Source organism: Oxyura jamaicensis, chromosome 9 (genome assembly GCF_011077185.1).
Source record: "Oxyura jamaicensis isolate SHBP4307 breed ruddy duck chromosome 9, BPBGC_Ojam_1.0, whole genome shotgun sequence".
Classification (NCBI taxonomy): Eukaryota; Metazoa; Chordata; class Aves; order Anseriformes; family Anatidae; genus Oxyura; species Oxyura jamaicensis.
The window spans coordinates 2,833,438-2,849,735 of record NC_048901.1 but is presented as its reverse complement, the minus strand read 5'-3'; the positions used below and the strand labels follow the sequence as shown (position 1 = coordinate 2,849,735).

At 37.0% G+C, this 16,298-nt stretch overlaps 1 protein-coding gene across 1 annotated transcript in view; it reads right to left on the bottom strand.

Moving 5' to 3' along the window:
* Positions 1 to 346: 346 nt before the first annotated feature.
* DNER (delta/notch like EGF repeat containing) overlaps positions 347 to 16,298 on the bottom strand; it is a 119,866-nt gene continuing 103,914 nt past the window's right edge. The window contains exons 10-13 of the mRNA XM_035334616.1: positions 14,469 to 14,582; positions 13,220 to 13,351; positions 8,126 to 8,372; positions 347 to 1,475 (exon numbers count right to left, since the gene is read on the bottom strand). Of these exons, the coding sequence (XP_035190507.1) occupies positions 1,364 to 1,475; positions 8,126 to 8,372; positions 13,220 to 13,351; positions 14,469 to 14,582 (605 nt within the window). The 3' untranslated portion in view covers positions 347 to 1,363. The remainder of the gene's footprint in view (positions 1,476 to 8,125; positions 8,373 to 13,219; positions 13,352 to 14,468; positions 14,583 to 16,298) is intronic.

The window sequence follows — 16,298 nt, the reverse complement described above, 5'->3', positions numbered from 1 at the left end:
TCATCCTAAACCAAGCCGGGATTTGAACCTGAGCTTTCTCGTCCTTGACCAATTCCTTAAACCTGAAGTCAGAGAAACCTCATCACTCACCTGTCTTTATCTTGTTCTGAAAGCTTAAACAGATACTTCAACAGAAATACCACATAGTTCTCCATTTCTGCCATTCTCCAAGCTAACCTTTGCTAAAATAACTTACCTTGTAAACAAAGTGCTTTTTTTGTTTTGTTTTTCAGGTTAACAGCTGGAATGTCTTCTTAGGCATTACTTATAGCACATACATGAATGTCTTTTCAAATTTATAGACAACATTGCATTTTCAAATTAAGAAAAACAAAAGAAACAGCTCCAATCTTCACTTGATAACATTTATTTGATATTTTCTGAAATAAGCAAGAATTTTAAGAAGCCCATAAGCAATCAAATACAGCCACAAAAAAATAAAATAAAATAATAAAAAAAAAACAACCAAACAAAAAACATACTGATCCTAAATTAGAAGCGCTGTGAGAAATACACAATATTTCATGAAACGATACTGTACATCAACAACCTTAGGAAACAAACAACTCAAACCATATGCTTAGTTTACTCACAATATAAAAAACTTTGACTTTTAAAGAAAAATATAGATTCAGTCCAATTGTAGGATCTAATCCCATGCCCACTGAAGTCAATGGAAATGTTCTCATTGATTTCAATGCTTAAAGGATCATGCCCTTACTTTGCCTCAGGAGGCACTTTAATTATTATACAAGGCCTAGCCTGAATACTATTACAAAAATGTCAAACATCAACTCAAGAATATGTTCCAGCAACTTTCAGGAAATAATGGAGAAATAGGTTGTCTATCCATGCATGGAATAAGGCAAAAGCTAATTCATTCAGATTAGGAATAATAATTTTTACTAGTTTCTTTTTCACAACACAAACATTTTAGACTTTTTTAATTAATGGATATATTATATATCATATTATGCTTCACGTTTTTCCTACCTCTACTGAGAAAGCTGGCACTGACATGTCATAAAGAATTCCTCATTAATTATTGTTTTCTGTTCTGTAACAACCACAAGAAACTCATCTGGGTTTAGTAATAGTGTCTACCAAGAAAAAAGCACACACTATCGTAAGCTTATAGTTTATAGAGCTCAAGGTACATTAAAATGTAATTCATGAAGTTCACAAATTCTGTTTTAAAATATTTTTCCAAACTAAAAGCTGCAGAAAATTGGTTCTTAAATATTCTACAGAAAATTCTGAAGCATCTAATGTTTTTAAATTACTTATGCTTTCTTCTTAAAAATATTTAAATTAGGTTAGTAGCCCATCCTTTTGAAAAATAATGCAAAAAAGATACGCTAGGTTACAAATCTTTTGTCTTAATCAGTGTAACCAAAGGTTTGTCATCTGGGCTGTAATCTTCGTAAGCAATGGGGGTTGCATCATACATTGCAGGTCGGGATTTCTTGCCAAACCTAGAAACAAAAGAAAGCTTGTGGTGACAAACAGAAGTATGAACAAGTTAATGGCAACAACCCGCTGAGTGATGGTGTGTTGTGAGAAACAAACCCAGAGAGCCTAGGTAAATTCTAAATTGTATTGCACCATTCTGGAAGTACAGATATTTTAATATCTGAACTGGAATTTTGAAGATATATGCATCAGATTAATAATAACAACAACACAATAAACATTGCTTATCAAAGGAATTCTGCAGGAATTCAGCTCCTGAATTCAGCAGTACCAGAATCTGGGAAGACTGTGGAAGGCAAGAGTGAAACATATAATTTCAGCAAGGCTAGAAATTTTAGAGCCCACTCTAACAACCAACATTGAGGTCAGGTCATATATATATATATATATATATATATATATATATATATATATATATATCAGACAACAGTATCACATTTGCATTTGGAAATGCAACAGCTGTGCAGTGAATTGAGTTGCAAACTGTAGACAAAGGATTAAAAATAATAATTTAAAGACTGCTCACCTGACATCCACTTGAGAAGCAAGTTGAAATTATCAACATTCAGCATGCTATTTGCAACACCGACAAAATTAATGGCAGTTAGGCTATTGCAATGCCACATAAACCTACCAGTCTTGCAAAGGCATCATAAGCAACAGAGTACAGAGATTTCCTGTGGCTGTACCATTGTGGTCCCAACATCCAAAACTCATATAGGTGCCTTTGCACTGCATAGACAATCTGTCACGTGGCTTATCATTTATTAAGATACAGTGCTAAAATGCAACTTGAATGCAGAAGCATGACTTACGTGTTAAAAATGACTACAATTACAGGAATTATAAATAATGAAAAGGATTATATAAAAATGAGGCAAAAGAGTGCCAAAAACTGCCTTCCCTGTGGACCTGATGCAGAGAAAAAATACTAACACAGAAACAGAAAGACTTACTCGTATAGTGATCCAAACAAAGGATTCTTTTTATTCCCTTCCTATGTGCCATGTTAACTCTGTGTTAATTTAATTTGTGTGCATTTGAAGGTGAGGTTCAGAAAATTCAGATTTTGAGGATAATATTTATATGAAAACAAACTTAACTTGGTTTTCTTCCAAGATTTTAATGCAGCTTCCTGCCCACTCCAATTTAATTCTTGGCTATTTTAAATGATCTAGAATTGTTGATAAAACTAAAATTGCTGGAAGTATTATGATCTATCTGTTGGTACTCCAATTTTTCTAAGTATTTCGGCTGTCAATAAGGCCACAGTAGATAACATTTCCACGCAGGAATGTCTGCGTTCTTCTATAGTTTACTTTAGTATAGACAGGCCATGTTCCCTCATCAGCTTCATAATAGATAAATTTGTTTTTCTATATCTGGGATAAAATTCCAAGAATCAGGTCAAGGAATCAAGTTATGGCATCTTACCAATCAAAGGCAGCAGTGAATTCTGAATTTCTCCATCATTCTCAAGGGTTTAAAGGAAACAGAGCTTTTTCACAGACACAAATGATGATGAAAATTCTCCAGGGATTTCAGTAAAATTTTGCCCTTTTGACAGGTACAGAGAACACATGGCTTCTTGCACATGGTGAAACAGTACAAAATCTGTTCTCTTGTGTAGGTCAGAGTTGACATGTGCCCCTAATTAGAAAACACTGAGGAAAGACCACAACATATGCTAGTTGTTTGTGGCCTGGCTGAGCCATCTGACTGGTAGACCACATTGCTTTGATCAGGCGGTTCAGAAGCCAGTCCCAGCTTGTAACACTAAACAGAGTTAACACAAAACTTGGAGGTCTCAAAGCAAAATTGCTAAATGGGATGTCCTAGTTCAATGGGTGCGTATCTAGTAGTGTCGCACAAGGATCTGGTGCTGTTGTACAGTTTAAATGATGGTGAAAACATAAAACAATTGCCAATACAATCTGTAAAAACAATGATTAAAGGGGTAATAAATAGTGAAAAGATGCAGTTTCCTGCTACAAACTGCACCAGATCAATTAATAGACTGCTTACAAAAAAAAAAAGAAAAAGAAAAAAAAAGAAAAAAAAAAAAAACGCATACTAAGAAATAAAAAAGACAAGTATGACCAAATACAAGATTATTCATCTATGGACAAAGATTGTACACCAGATGGCTAAACCTCAGTCCTGAGATGCACGCATACTGGAAAAAGATGGGAGGGACATGACAGATAATCATTTTAACATTAGCTTTACAATGATACCGCATCTGAAGAACAATTTTGAGTTTGGATCTATAAACAGAGCATATCAGGAGGACTGGGAAAGTTCTATGGCCTCTACATTTAGCATTGACATGACTATTCATGAGCAATGATACTGTTCCAATGTATGTATCAGAGATACTTCCTAGTGGCATAGGGAGCATGAAATTTGGAAAATACACTTGGTAATGAAACACTGAATATAATCAACCTGTGTAACTTGCCTAAGAGACTGAGGGTTCCGTGACAACTTTGGGGACATCCTACTCAACGCAGGAATTTTTCCTGGCTCACGCTGCTCCATGTTTGTCTGTCTGCAAATTCCACTTCAAGCATGGCACAGGGTTGCCTCTCCACTTCTTAGAAGGGCATTTCAAAAGATGGCTAACCATAGAGAGTCATTCACCTCTCCAATTCCATTCAAGTAGAACTTTGAGAAAATTTATGGCCAAGCCTTAAGGAAATGATAACCTCCAACTTCAGTGAGATAGGCTGGAATTTGGAGTGGTCCCAAAAGCAGAAGAAAGAAACCACACATTGCAACTCTGCTCAAAAACAGCCGTTCATATAAGGAGTCCACAAATAAGTTTAAACAAGAGAAGAAAAAGAGAGAGATCAGAAGAAAAAAAATCCATACCCACAGGAGGAAGAGATTATTCTTCTCTCCACAGGAGGAGAATAATGAGAAAATAATTTCCTCTGCATTATTCACTGGAAAAAAAAAAAAAGTGCACAAGTGGTATCGTGCATTCCTTAATATAACTGAGCTGTAATCCTAGAGTTTCCACAAAGCTGAGACACTGGTAGAGGGTAAAAAAAGAGAATATACTGAAGCTCATCAGACTGAGGAAGCCTCGGATGTTGCAGTCTGACACAGCAGACTCAAACACCGGAGCATGTTCACTGCACGGAACAAGCACAGGACGTGTGGTGGGGAGAAGCTTACCCTGCTGTGACAAGATGACTTAATCAGAGCCTGATGAACCAGACTCTCCAGCCCACACATAGACAGAACAAGAGTCAGCATGTGGAAGTTAGAATTAAGCAAACTACACGGTAGAAGTGCTTGGAATCTAATGCTAATGATATCAAAAGACAAGAAAAATTTACAGTAGTTCCATCTCTGCGACTGGATATCTTATGAAGTCAGTACGGCTGCTTGTCTAAAGTGGATGATCCGGTTTCAACAGCAGTTTCTGGTTCCTATTTAGTGAAGTCTTGCATCTGCATTAGCAAGTGGTCAGTTATTTCATAACAACATTCTCTTCTGGCCTTAAAATTTATAAGCTTTAAAGATAAAATGAATATAACTGGAGTATTTATTTATTCTCTGCATAATGAATAGTAAAGACGGTTGTGCTTCAGTTTGTTAGAATACCGTCAAGTTCTATCTGCTAATCCTAAGAACATTCACTAAAAGCAGACATTTATTAGTAACTATCCTTGATCACATTCATTTTTGCTTACAGCAAGCACCTTGATTAGCAGAGATCAAATTATAAAAAGTGATCAGGATAAAGATCTGAGAAACCTGAACAAGTGATATTAAAATAATTTACTGAATATGCAACAGGAATCCACACTCTCTGGATGCCTACTGACACTAATAACTTTTTGTATCTAACTGAGAAAGGGGGTTGATTTTCAGAAAACGCTGAGAACCTATTATTTGAAAGTCAGGTCTCAAATATGGTAACTCTGAAAATTCAGACTTGGGTATTTTTAGTATGCAGATTTGTGGTTTTATGAAAAAAAAAAAAAAAACAAAAAAAAAAAAACACAACACTATAAAAGTTGTGCATCTTTTCCTGGATTGAAATGCCCAAAACAGTATTTTATATGTTCCTGAAGCCAAAATGAACACAATAATCTTCACATAAATCTCTTTGAATTACCTGACTTGGCAGCTCTATCTTGGCTTTTCATACTGCATCCATTTTCTGAGAGTCAGAGAATTATTATTTGGAATGAAATTATTTCATTTGCATTACGTAGAAACACCTTTCCCAAGATATGGAAAGCCTTTGCTGACAGGTTCCAATAACATGATTTTTAACTGCATAATATAGATCTGAAAAATCAGCATGAATGCATCCCACTTTAAAGACTTCTTTGGAAGTTATTTAACCCTTATGCAAACTTATTTTTTTTCTAAACTTCTGCCCTTTGTTATAAGTGGCAATTTATTCAGAGTAATCCAGAGAGTAGCGAAAAGACCCGACCTTGCCCAATTTCTTTTTGAAAGGTTTCATACAGGAAAACGTTTTACCATTTCCAGTACCTGCCAGCAAAACTCTAAAAAGCAGGAAGGATTCAGATCCAAAAGATCCTGTCTTGCTGGTATTCCTTCCCTTGGTGCCCTTGGATAGAGAGCTGCCAAATTTGCTTTAAGAAGTAATTAAGAAAACTCAGGTGTCTCCTGTTCCTCAGGAGACCATTCCCAGTCTTTGGGAAGCGCCAAGTACCACGTCGTGAGTAGGAACTGAACAGGAATGACACATTCGTCACTGCTGCAGTAGTAAGAGAGGGGTTTGATTTGAAAGATTAACAGTATCAGCTTGCACCTTGCTCTCCACCCTTGGAGATGAGCAGTACATAACAGTAGATGTGCACAAGGCCAAATAATAAAAAGCTATAAAGCTTTGTTATGGGCCATAAAGAAACTTCCTCCTCTTCCAATACACCACTGAAAGAAAAACCATTTCTCAGGATGTGTACAGTGTGGAGATGCTGAGTAGAAGAGATGTAAGGCTGAGTGGCAAAGGAGACGTCAAGGGAAGAGTTGAAGAACACTCATATTATTTAGATTGTTATGTTAAATAAACTATACACAATTGTCTTTTTAAAACATTCACTGGCTGACATGTGTTGACAATGAACAAATGTTTTAGTGTAAATCTAGTTGGAACAGTTTAAAGAGCTACTGCCCAAAGCTGCGATGTGATTAACTGAGCCTGTGGGAATTCCTCATCTATTTCAGATAACTTAGAAAACTTCAGTGCGGGCACACATTAACCTACTTAATTTGCACTGAAACAGAAACAGAGCGTTCAGAAAATGAATTACCAGCAATCACCAACCAATGTGCACACATTTCTCCATGTCACTGCACAGGAACATGTCTCCCTCCATTCTTTTAAAAGCATTTTAATGGTAACATATATGAATGCTTTTGTTGGAATTCAAAGTGGTCTTGACAAACTGAAGAAATGGGAAAAAGAAACAAGAAAAATGAAAGCTCTACCCTATTATGAGAGATGACAAATATAGACAAAATAACACTGGCTAGGAAGCAACATGGCAGAAAGGATCTTGGGGGTGGGGAAGGGGTCTAACAGGTCACAAAATTAAAACATCCCTAGTGTAATGCTAATTAAAAAAAAAAAAAAGTTTCATTTTCAATTGTATGAAGAGTAATGACATAATTAAGGTACAGGAGGTGATTGCTTAGTTTGTTTGGCACAGTCAAAGCTTCAGCTGGAGAACTATTTCCAGTTTTGGGGACCATCCTTCAAAAAAGAACCAGTAAAGAAGCTGACATGATCCAGGAGGAGATACTGAAAGAATGGTCTGTGAATTAAAAAAGTAGTTCTGCTTTGTTTAGAGGGAAAGGGAGGAATGGAAGGAGGGAGACCTGATTTACATGATTACCAGAAAAAGAATGGTGATAAATTATTGTCCATGACAACCCAAAGAGCAGTCAGAAAGAAGTGGCCTAATTCATAGCAAAGAAAATCTAGGTTGGATTTTAGGAAAGCCCTTTCTAACTCTAGAAACCTCCAAATGACTTGAATAAAGACAATTATTGGCATGGAGCTACATATAATTAATGCTACATCGGTACAATAGCTTGCACTGCAGCTGTTGAATCCATTCCAGCCCTACTTTTGTATTTTTCTGACACCCAATGCCCTGGCTTGCCAGTGCTCCATTAAAATTAAATGTCAAGAGATGACAATCTCTAGAAAAGCAAGTAAAAGAAAGATCCTCATCTGGAGGCAAACGGGCACAAAAAATCAGTGATTTGAAAAGTCTCACTGAATAATGTGGTAAATTAGTCATAAAATCAACAAGTGGCTTTGCTGTCTAATCAAATTATTTGTGTGCATCTGTTAAAGAGTGCTTACATCCCCCAAAAAATCTTACAGGCTAGGAACTGCATCTGTCTCTCTTCACCAGTCACACCAAATAAGCTCAGAATAACTCCCACTGACTTCAAGGAGTTGTGCTGGATTATCATACTTGAGCCAAGAACAGAATAGGGATCCAAAAAGACCAAGGAGCAATGCCGGCGATCCTGTCTTTTCACAACAAAGCAGCCCATTCTCTGCCAGCAGTGGTTAGCTGCAATACGCATGGACTGAAATTACGTGTCATAACAGATTTTTGTTAAAGTTACCATCCCCAGAACAAACCTGGCATGTCGGATAGAAGCAATTGCATTACTGAATTCACTGTCGATGCTTCTGCAATTGTAAAATTCTTCATAGGCTGGTCTGGAAGAGCCTTGGTATTCAATGCGGCTGATGCGACATATTCCCACAATCAGAATGATCAGCATCAGGACAAATGCTACGCAAAGAGCCCCGATTATGATGTAGAGGGAGTGACGAGGCATGTTTGTTAGACTCTCTGCCATATGCCCAGACTTCCACTGCAGATCTGCCAATGAGAAATAAAAGGTATAATTAGTATTTTGTAGTATTAAATAGCATTTTGTAGTATTAAATAATATCCTATATACTTCCTGCTGAATAGAATTATTTTATTATATTCACTTTCCATATTTTTGTGCCAGCTTTTGAAGCCAGAAATATGTAATACAACAATACTACCAGAAGCCAGAAATATGACAATACAGGTCTAGCAGTTCCCTCCTACGTGTAGGCATGATGCTTTGCTCAAGAAACCTATTACGTTTTGCACTAACATCTTCCAACTTCATTCTGCCAAAGACCTTATGTTTGGGATTCACCCTTTGAATGATGTGTGGTAAGACTTGGAAGATTTGGTTTTGGAACACATTTTGACATGAACGTCTTTGGGTCCTTCCACATAAAATTGTTGTGCTCAAGAAAAACTGTGCCTCTTTCATTCTTCTTGTAAGCTGTGTAGTGCTCTGGAAAGCTCCACAAGGCAGATACGCATTAGAGAATCATCTACAAAGAACCATCATTTCAAGGACGAAAAGGGCATTTCATAATGCTGAGCGCAGTAGAGTCTTCTCTCGAGCATAATTTCCCTGAGAGGTCTCAAAGTGTCTCAAAGCAGACCTTAAAGTAATGCTAATCTAAAAGAGGCTTCGTGCATTTAAATATTGCAAACCTTTTTTTTTTTTTTTTCCCTCAAATATTTGTGATATTCAAACTTTCATTTATCAGTGCCAGACTAGGAAAAAAAATCATCAGAGTAAGGTAGGGAGAAAGCCTGAAAGTTTGACATGTGGGATTCATCTGGGCAGAGTTTGAAGAAACGGCTGCTTTTGGCTTACACTAGTCAAGGGCTGTCCTGATGCACCCCTGCACTTGGACTTGCTCAGACTTTTTGTTCGCAAATGTGAGCTGAGTTTACAGGACCCCTTGTTTGTGTTACCTTCCTCAGAGATCAGTGAAGTTTTGATCAGCTCGAATCATTCAGGGATTTAATGTTTCTGAAGTGCTGGTACTGCGATTTGCTCAGTCAGGCTCTGAGGAGTGAATGCAGCTGTGCTCTGTGCAGTTTGGGATGGGTTTCTATTTTTGTTCTGCAGCACATTCGTCACACATGGTGGTTTCTGTCAGGTTGTCAGAATAAGCCAAATCAGATCTAATGTGAGCAGATATATGGGAAGACGGTTCTGATTTAGACTCTGTCTTCCATCTCTGGATGATAAGTATGAGAGATATTTCCTCCTTTCTTCTCCAGCAGATAAAAATACAAAGATTAACAGCTCATACTCCAAAGATTAGAAAGAACACATGACAGCTCAAAGTTACCGTATTCTCAGTTGTCATAGTAATATTAATAAAATTAATTAAGAATTAGATTTCAACAAGCACCATACAGTCTGCACTACAAATACTTTTTAATATTAGTACTCAAGCAACCACATGGCTTGGCCTACCTTGGTAACCACATTAATAATTAAGCAAAGGTTATGATATTAACAAGTAACCAGCAGGCACTGGGGAATTCATGAGAGATGTTTTGTAGCATTTTTACACTGAATGCTCCATTAACTTTTTAGGCAAATACAGTTCATCTTGAAAAGAAAAATCTACTCTTTATAATTAAGATCAATTTAATCCTAATTGATTAGTATTGCTAACACTGGTAAGAACAATAAGATGATACAGTAAATATCACAGTTCACCTAGGCACATTACATTTCACTTGACTGTTTTTTTGTATATACAGCACTTGAAAATTAAAGAGTGCAGTTTGACAAAAAGATAACCCTGAAATCCTGCTAGGGTAGTCACTTCAAGCCCATAAAACAGACAGCTAGTGGAAAAAATTGGGAACTGCTAACAGCAATTACAGAGTTTTTCCAGGGGAAAAAAAAAAAAAAAAAAAAAAAGTACATCAGTAACATCAGTCTCTTTCATGCTTTATGGCTAGTAACAGAAAATCACCTAAGATAAAATGTGATCCACTCAGTCAAATGACTCCTGCAGCCCTGACTATTCCCCTTTTGAGCAGCCTGAAGCCTGGCTTTATCCTGTCTTTTTCCGGCATTCAGAGGGATGGCCCAGTGAGGAAGCCAGTGCACGGAGTATAAATTTAATTTCCAATACAATATTAACCATTGTGCACCAAATGCTGAAGCAGTATGATAAATATTTCAAGGGGCTATGGAGAGAGTAACAGAAACAGAAACACCAAAAGATTCAATCTTTAGAGGTCGACAGGAATCCAATGCACCGTTGACTGAACTCCAGTGAGTCCAGATGTACTGCACCAGATTAGAAAAGAGAAATTAGAAAAGGGCTTTCTATTTCTGGACATGATCAGGACTGGGTTCAGAACAACTGGATAACTCAGTGCAGGAGAGAGCCAGCACAAAGAACTTCCTGGGGATACACAGTTCTGTAGAAAAATCTGCAGATCAAAATGCTTTCAAATCCTTCCGCAAAGTGATTTCTTCAAAACTCAGTCCCTGTCTATTTGCATAATCCTTTACGTACCTGTTAAAATCCAGGCGGTTTAGGAAAGCTTCCACAGCTTTGGGTATAAGCCACCGCATTGATTAGAGAGGCTGCATGCCCATACTTAGATCTGACTGTTGTGAAGCATCCCAGGGCCCCGTAATAACACAACACTTTACTTTGATGCTGTTTCAAAGTAACTAATAGCAAGAGAATGTGTGACATTTGCTGATGCTATGCTTATTGAAGAAACTTTTGGTAACCCTCAAATTTTAAATATAATTGTCCTTCAAAATATATCTCTGCATGACTATGCAAAGATTTTTTTTATCCTGTTTTCACTCCTTTAAGGCTAATCCAAACCAGAAATTTTATATTGCATTTTTAATATCTGCTACGTTATTATTATTGCATATGTACACTTTAATAGCTGTCCTGATTTGTTTGAAAAAAAATAAATAAATACATAATTAATTTTAACCTCTTCAATTGAGAGCAATTGCCATGAAAAATACTATATCATTTTTTTCTCCAAATATTGAGATGGAAATAAAAGGTCCGGTTTCTGGTTGAGAATCAGACTTGCAGTATTATCAATGCCCGTTAACTTAGATAATTCTCTGCCTCCTGATACTGCAATCACACGATAAAAGAAAAATCAGCTAGTGAAAGGCTTAAAACTGCAACAACTATGTGCTATTGCTCCTTCCCATCATTTAAACTTACACAGTTTATACGCGTGTAATGAGCAGAAACACCAGGTTCCTGAGCAGCAGGCAAGGCCACTGCAGTTCAGGTGTAAGCAGATGCTACGTGTAGAGAAATATGCACTAAGCAGAGACACCTCCTCCCTCAAGAGAATGAAAATTCAAGCATAGTTTTATCCTGTCTCCCTCCAGCCAACTTACTAATGGGGTCAGAAAGGATTTGCTGTTGACTACTCACAGATGTAAGCCTGAACCTCACCTGCCTTACACAGTGCTTAGGGGCGTGCATCCCTTACAGGGGCAAGCAGGAATAGTTGAGCAGCTGGGCAACAGAAAAGGTTCCTTCCACCTTCTGCTTCACCCATCTTCCCAGGCATTTACACCAGGTATATGTGGTGCAAAGAGCCAAACTTAGTGACTGTAGGGCAATAGAATAGAATGGAAATAAACTTAAAAAGCAGTTGATGTGTTTCAGTAATGTGTAAGTAAAGAGAAGTTTTGTATCCTCCTTGTGGAAGTGAGATAAGGAAAACATTTTTTATTCCATCCTTTATGTAAGCATTTTCTCATGCGTGTACAATAGGAGTTTTCTGAGTCCTTAGTCCCTTCTATTTTTTTTAATATGTGGCATATCACTGCAACATTAGCTGTGCTAACAGGTGTAAATCCCCTCACAGAAACGCGTGTATCTGTGTAATATCTCGAGGGGATCCATGAGCACAGTATCTGAGCATTGAAGCAGTTAAATACATGGCTAAACTCTCTAATAAAGAAGATATCTGAAGCCCAAGAACAAGCCATCAGCGAAATCCAAAGCAGTTCTCAAAGCAGCAGAAATAATGAAGTCTAATTCGTTTCAAATCTTCCACAATTAGACTTCAGTGTGAGTTTACACTAAAGCTTTTTCCATGCTAATAAGGATTACACTGGAGCTGTTACTAGACCCAACCCTGGAACCTCTCTAAGTCTTACTAAATGTTCTGGAGACCTTTATCTTTCTAACAAACCTAGTGGAAACTGGCCTAAAGTTAGAAAAATTAGTCCTGAAAAAGACAGTGACAGCATGCATACCCCAGTCAGCAGAATTACACAGCATTTGTTTCCTTAGGTAAGCAAGTTCGTAGCAGTTTTCCAGAAATATTGCTGGAACTGCAGGTGCTCAGAAGGTGGTACCAGTCTGTTAGCACCTTGCTTATGGCTCTATGGAAGTATCCTTCACGCAAGGCGAGTATGAAAACAAGCTCTGAAGCATACATGCAATTAAAAGGCAAACTGCTTAGTGCCCAACTGTGAGACAGTATCTGACAATCTGGTCCAGCACCTCAACCAAGCAGGGTGCCCAGAAACAGAATTTTCTCTCTTCCATAGACACTTTTGAACAGTTACAGTCTCACCTTCATCCAAATCAACCTTGTGCTTCCTCCCTATCATCCAAATCTGGTTCAGCATTTTTCTCTAAAATACATTTAACAGAATTTTGATGATTTACAGATGATTTAGAGTGCAGCAGACAGATATTTAGAGACAAGTGTAAATTTCTGTAACATCTGTATCACTTTTTAAAGCTTTTTAGGACAACTAACTACATAGCTATATATACATATAACTTTTGTAAAGTTTTTACAAACTTTACATATAATTTTAAAAAGTTCTATAAAGTTTTTACAAAACTTACGTATTTCGCAGTTTGCACCAACCCATCCATGCGGACAATGGCAGGTGTAACCACTGGGCTGATCTATGCAAGTTCCAGCGTGATGACAGGGGTTGCTGTCACAGTCATTAATATCAATTTCACATTCTTCACCTTATATCATGGAGAAAAAGAAAAAAAAATCCATATAGCAGCAGTATATCAGGTATGTCATCAATGCCATTTGATTTTTCTGTAACTGCATAACACCTTATAGCTCGATAGCATCTTTATTCTCAGAACATCAAAAGTATTCCATAATGTTTCAAGAAGTCAGTCTCACAGAGCCCCTAGGAAGGAAATATCCTCATTCAAACAGGTGAAAACAAAGCCTGAGGGCTAAGTGACTCGACTGACCTCACTTAGATTATCCATCTCTCCTTTCTTTAAATATGAGTTCCTTCCAAAGCAAATGTGATATAACAATTTGGTATATATATATATATATATACATATATATATATATATATATATATCCTGAAGTGCTAGAGTAATTATAATATGGGTAATAAATGCTTCTGAGAAACAGCCATTGTGCAAGAGAAAGCTTTATTTATTTTTTTAATGGCCTTTAACAAGCACAGAACACAGAGCACCATTTGGATCTACAAAAAGGCTATGAACAGGTTCATCTATTCCTATGACTCGCCTATTACCTTATATGCCTAACAGAACATCAGGTTGCAAATTATTTTGACAGCATTATTTGGATTACACCAATCAGGTCAATTTAAATACAAGGCCAAAGGATTAAATGTACTGCTTACCATTACTCTGAAAGTGGAAATTGATTTGTAACAAGCACTTTAGGGCTTTTAGCAATTGCATATTCAGGTAACAGAATTAGTTGTTTCTTCAGCTCACAGTAACGAATAGGTCAAGGTTAAAACATCCTCCAGTTTCAACAGTGTCCAATTAGTACAGCAACTTATCTGAATTTCTTCCAAATGTTATTTTTAAAATGCAATCTAGTCTCAAGCAGAAATGTCAGAAGGCATATTAAACAGCTCTTAGCCTAGTGAGTTCTCTTTAGCCATATATATATATTTTGCTGCAAAATTTTTAAAGTTCAAAGCAGTTGCAAGTAATATCAATAACTTTTCATTCTCACTAGACTGATTACAATTCACCAATGTTCAAATTAATTTGTTTCCTTGAAGAGATGCTTATATGGTATTCATCTTGGACACCACAAACACCGACATCCTGTGTAATATACACATTAACTTGCCTGCATATCCAGGTGCACAAATACACGTAGCATTCAGTCCTTCACTGTCACAAGTGCCACCATTCTGACAGTTGATGTTGATGCAAGGGTCTTTGTATAATTCACAGTGCCTTCCTGAAAGGGAAAAATTAGTAACTGCTGTTAACTTTACCCACGCTGACAGTCTGGAGTCAGAACATGTGATAACTTTGTCTGGATGAACACAACAATGTCCAGCTATCGAGCCTACCATATAACCAAAGCCCTGTGTTTTATGCTGTTAAACTTGTAACGCACGTGCTTCCCTTCTGACCCACCAAGGGAGGGAGGGAAGTTTCTGCTACCAAGAACTGCTGGAGTTTCTATGAAAAAACAATGGTACAATAAAGCATAATCTCATCAGCTATGTAAAATTCCTCAATATTATGCATACCATATAATATATTATTCATTATTTATTTTATTTGTTTTTATATGTTTTATATATATATAATATTATTCCTCAATATATTATTTAAAGAATAATCATCTTCAGTAGTAATGTGATGTAAGAATTTCTTTAATAGGCATTCTGATGCCTCTAAGTGACTTTTGCAGGACGCTGAGGAGTACAGCTAAGTCATTAAGAGGAGACGTTAATTTATTCAAATGCATACCTATAAGTAAACACCTGAGTTAGTCAGCTTCTTGCCACTACGCCTGCAGCACAGCAGCAGAAGCCAGCATAGCCAGAAGCCCGCCCGTGCATGCTGGCCTATGCTGCAGTCCAGAGCAGTGCCAACAGCCTGGAGCCCAGGCAGGGGAAGGCAGCGGGTGTGGAGGCAGGACTGGGGACTGCAGACAGGGGCAGGTGTTAGTAAAATTGAAGCTCACATAATATCTTGAGATGGACCTCTGCTCCATTCATTAGTGTCACTGAATACCTTAAGTGTGGAATGAAGGAAGGTCAGTTATCAGGAAAAACTGTTCAGAGGACCAGGTCCCCTGCTTTCATTTGAAGCACAATGTGCTGAACACACAGTGCTCTCACTTGCGTGTACACAATGGCTGAAAACAGAACATGAAGTCATAACATTATGGTTAAGTGCTCTTTAAACTGTCATGAAAAGCTGAGGGTCATTTCCTCACTAAGCATCTAAAATGATGAATTCTTTATTGTCCAAGAACAGTGCAATCACCAGCATGAAATGAAGCTGTGAGTGTTACTTATCAACACAGATAAGAATTGATACTCTTAATGAGAAAAATGCTGGGTTAATGTTCCACAGAACATAGTTATCCAATGTAAAATATATTTATTTTTAATAGCAGTAATATATAAATTCAAAAATTTCTCACAGCATGAGTCAAAAGAGAATACACAAAACAAAGTAGTATTTTAGCCCTCCATAAAGGGAGGTATCGCAGAGAGCCAATATGTGCTATGCTGTCTAAAACTGAAATCTATTTCAAGATAAACAAATTTCTACAGCCAAACACATACTTTTCTGCTGTATTTGATAAATTACTTATGAAAAACTGAAGACAGGTTCCATTCAAATATATCCAGGACTACATGTGGTTAACAGGAAAAATCACAGAACGACTGCTGTCTCTGGGCTTTACAGTCTTTTAAATGAACAACCAGAATAAAAACTTTCATTTTTTCTCATTTATGTTGATCTGTTTCAAATATGGATATTTTAGTACTGTGTTTTTATCTCCCTTCACTAGGAAAATACAAAATAAGATTTAGAAAGACCTCCTTATAATGTCTCCCAAGAATAGTTGATGAAAAATTTTATTTAACAGTTATGATGTCTTTTAGAAACATGTCACTTTCTAACATGTCTTTAAAACAGCTAGAAAAGA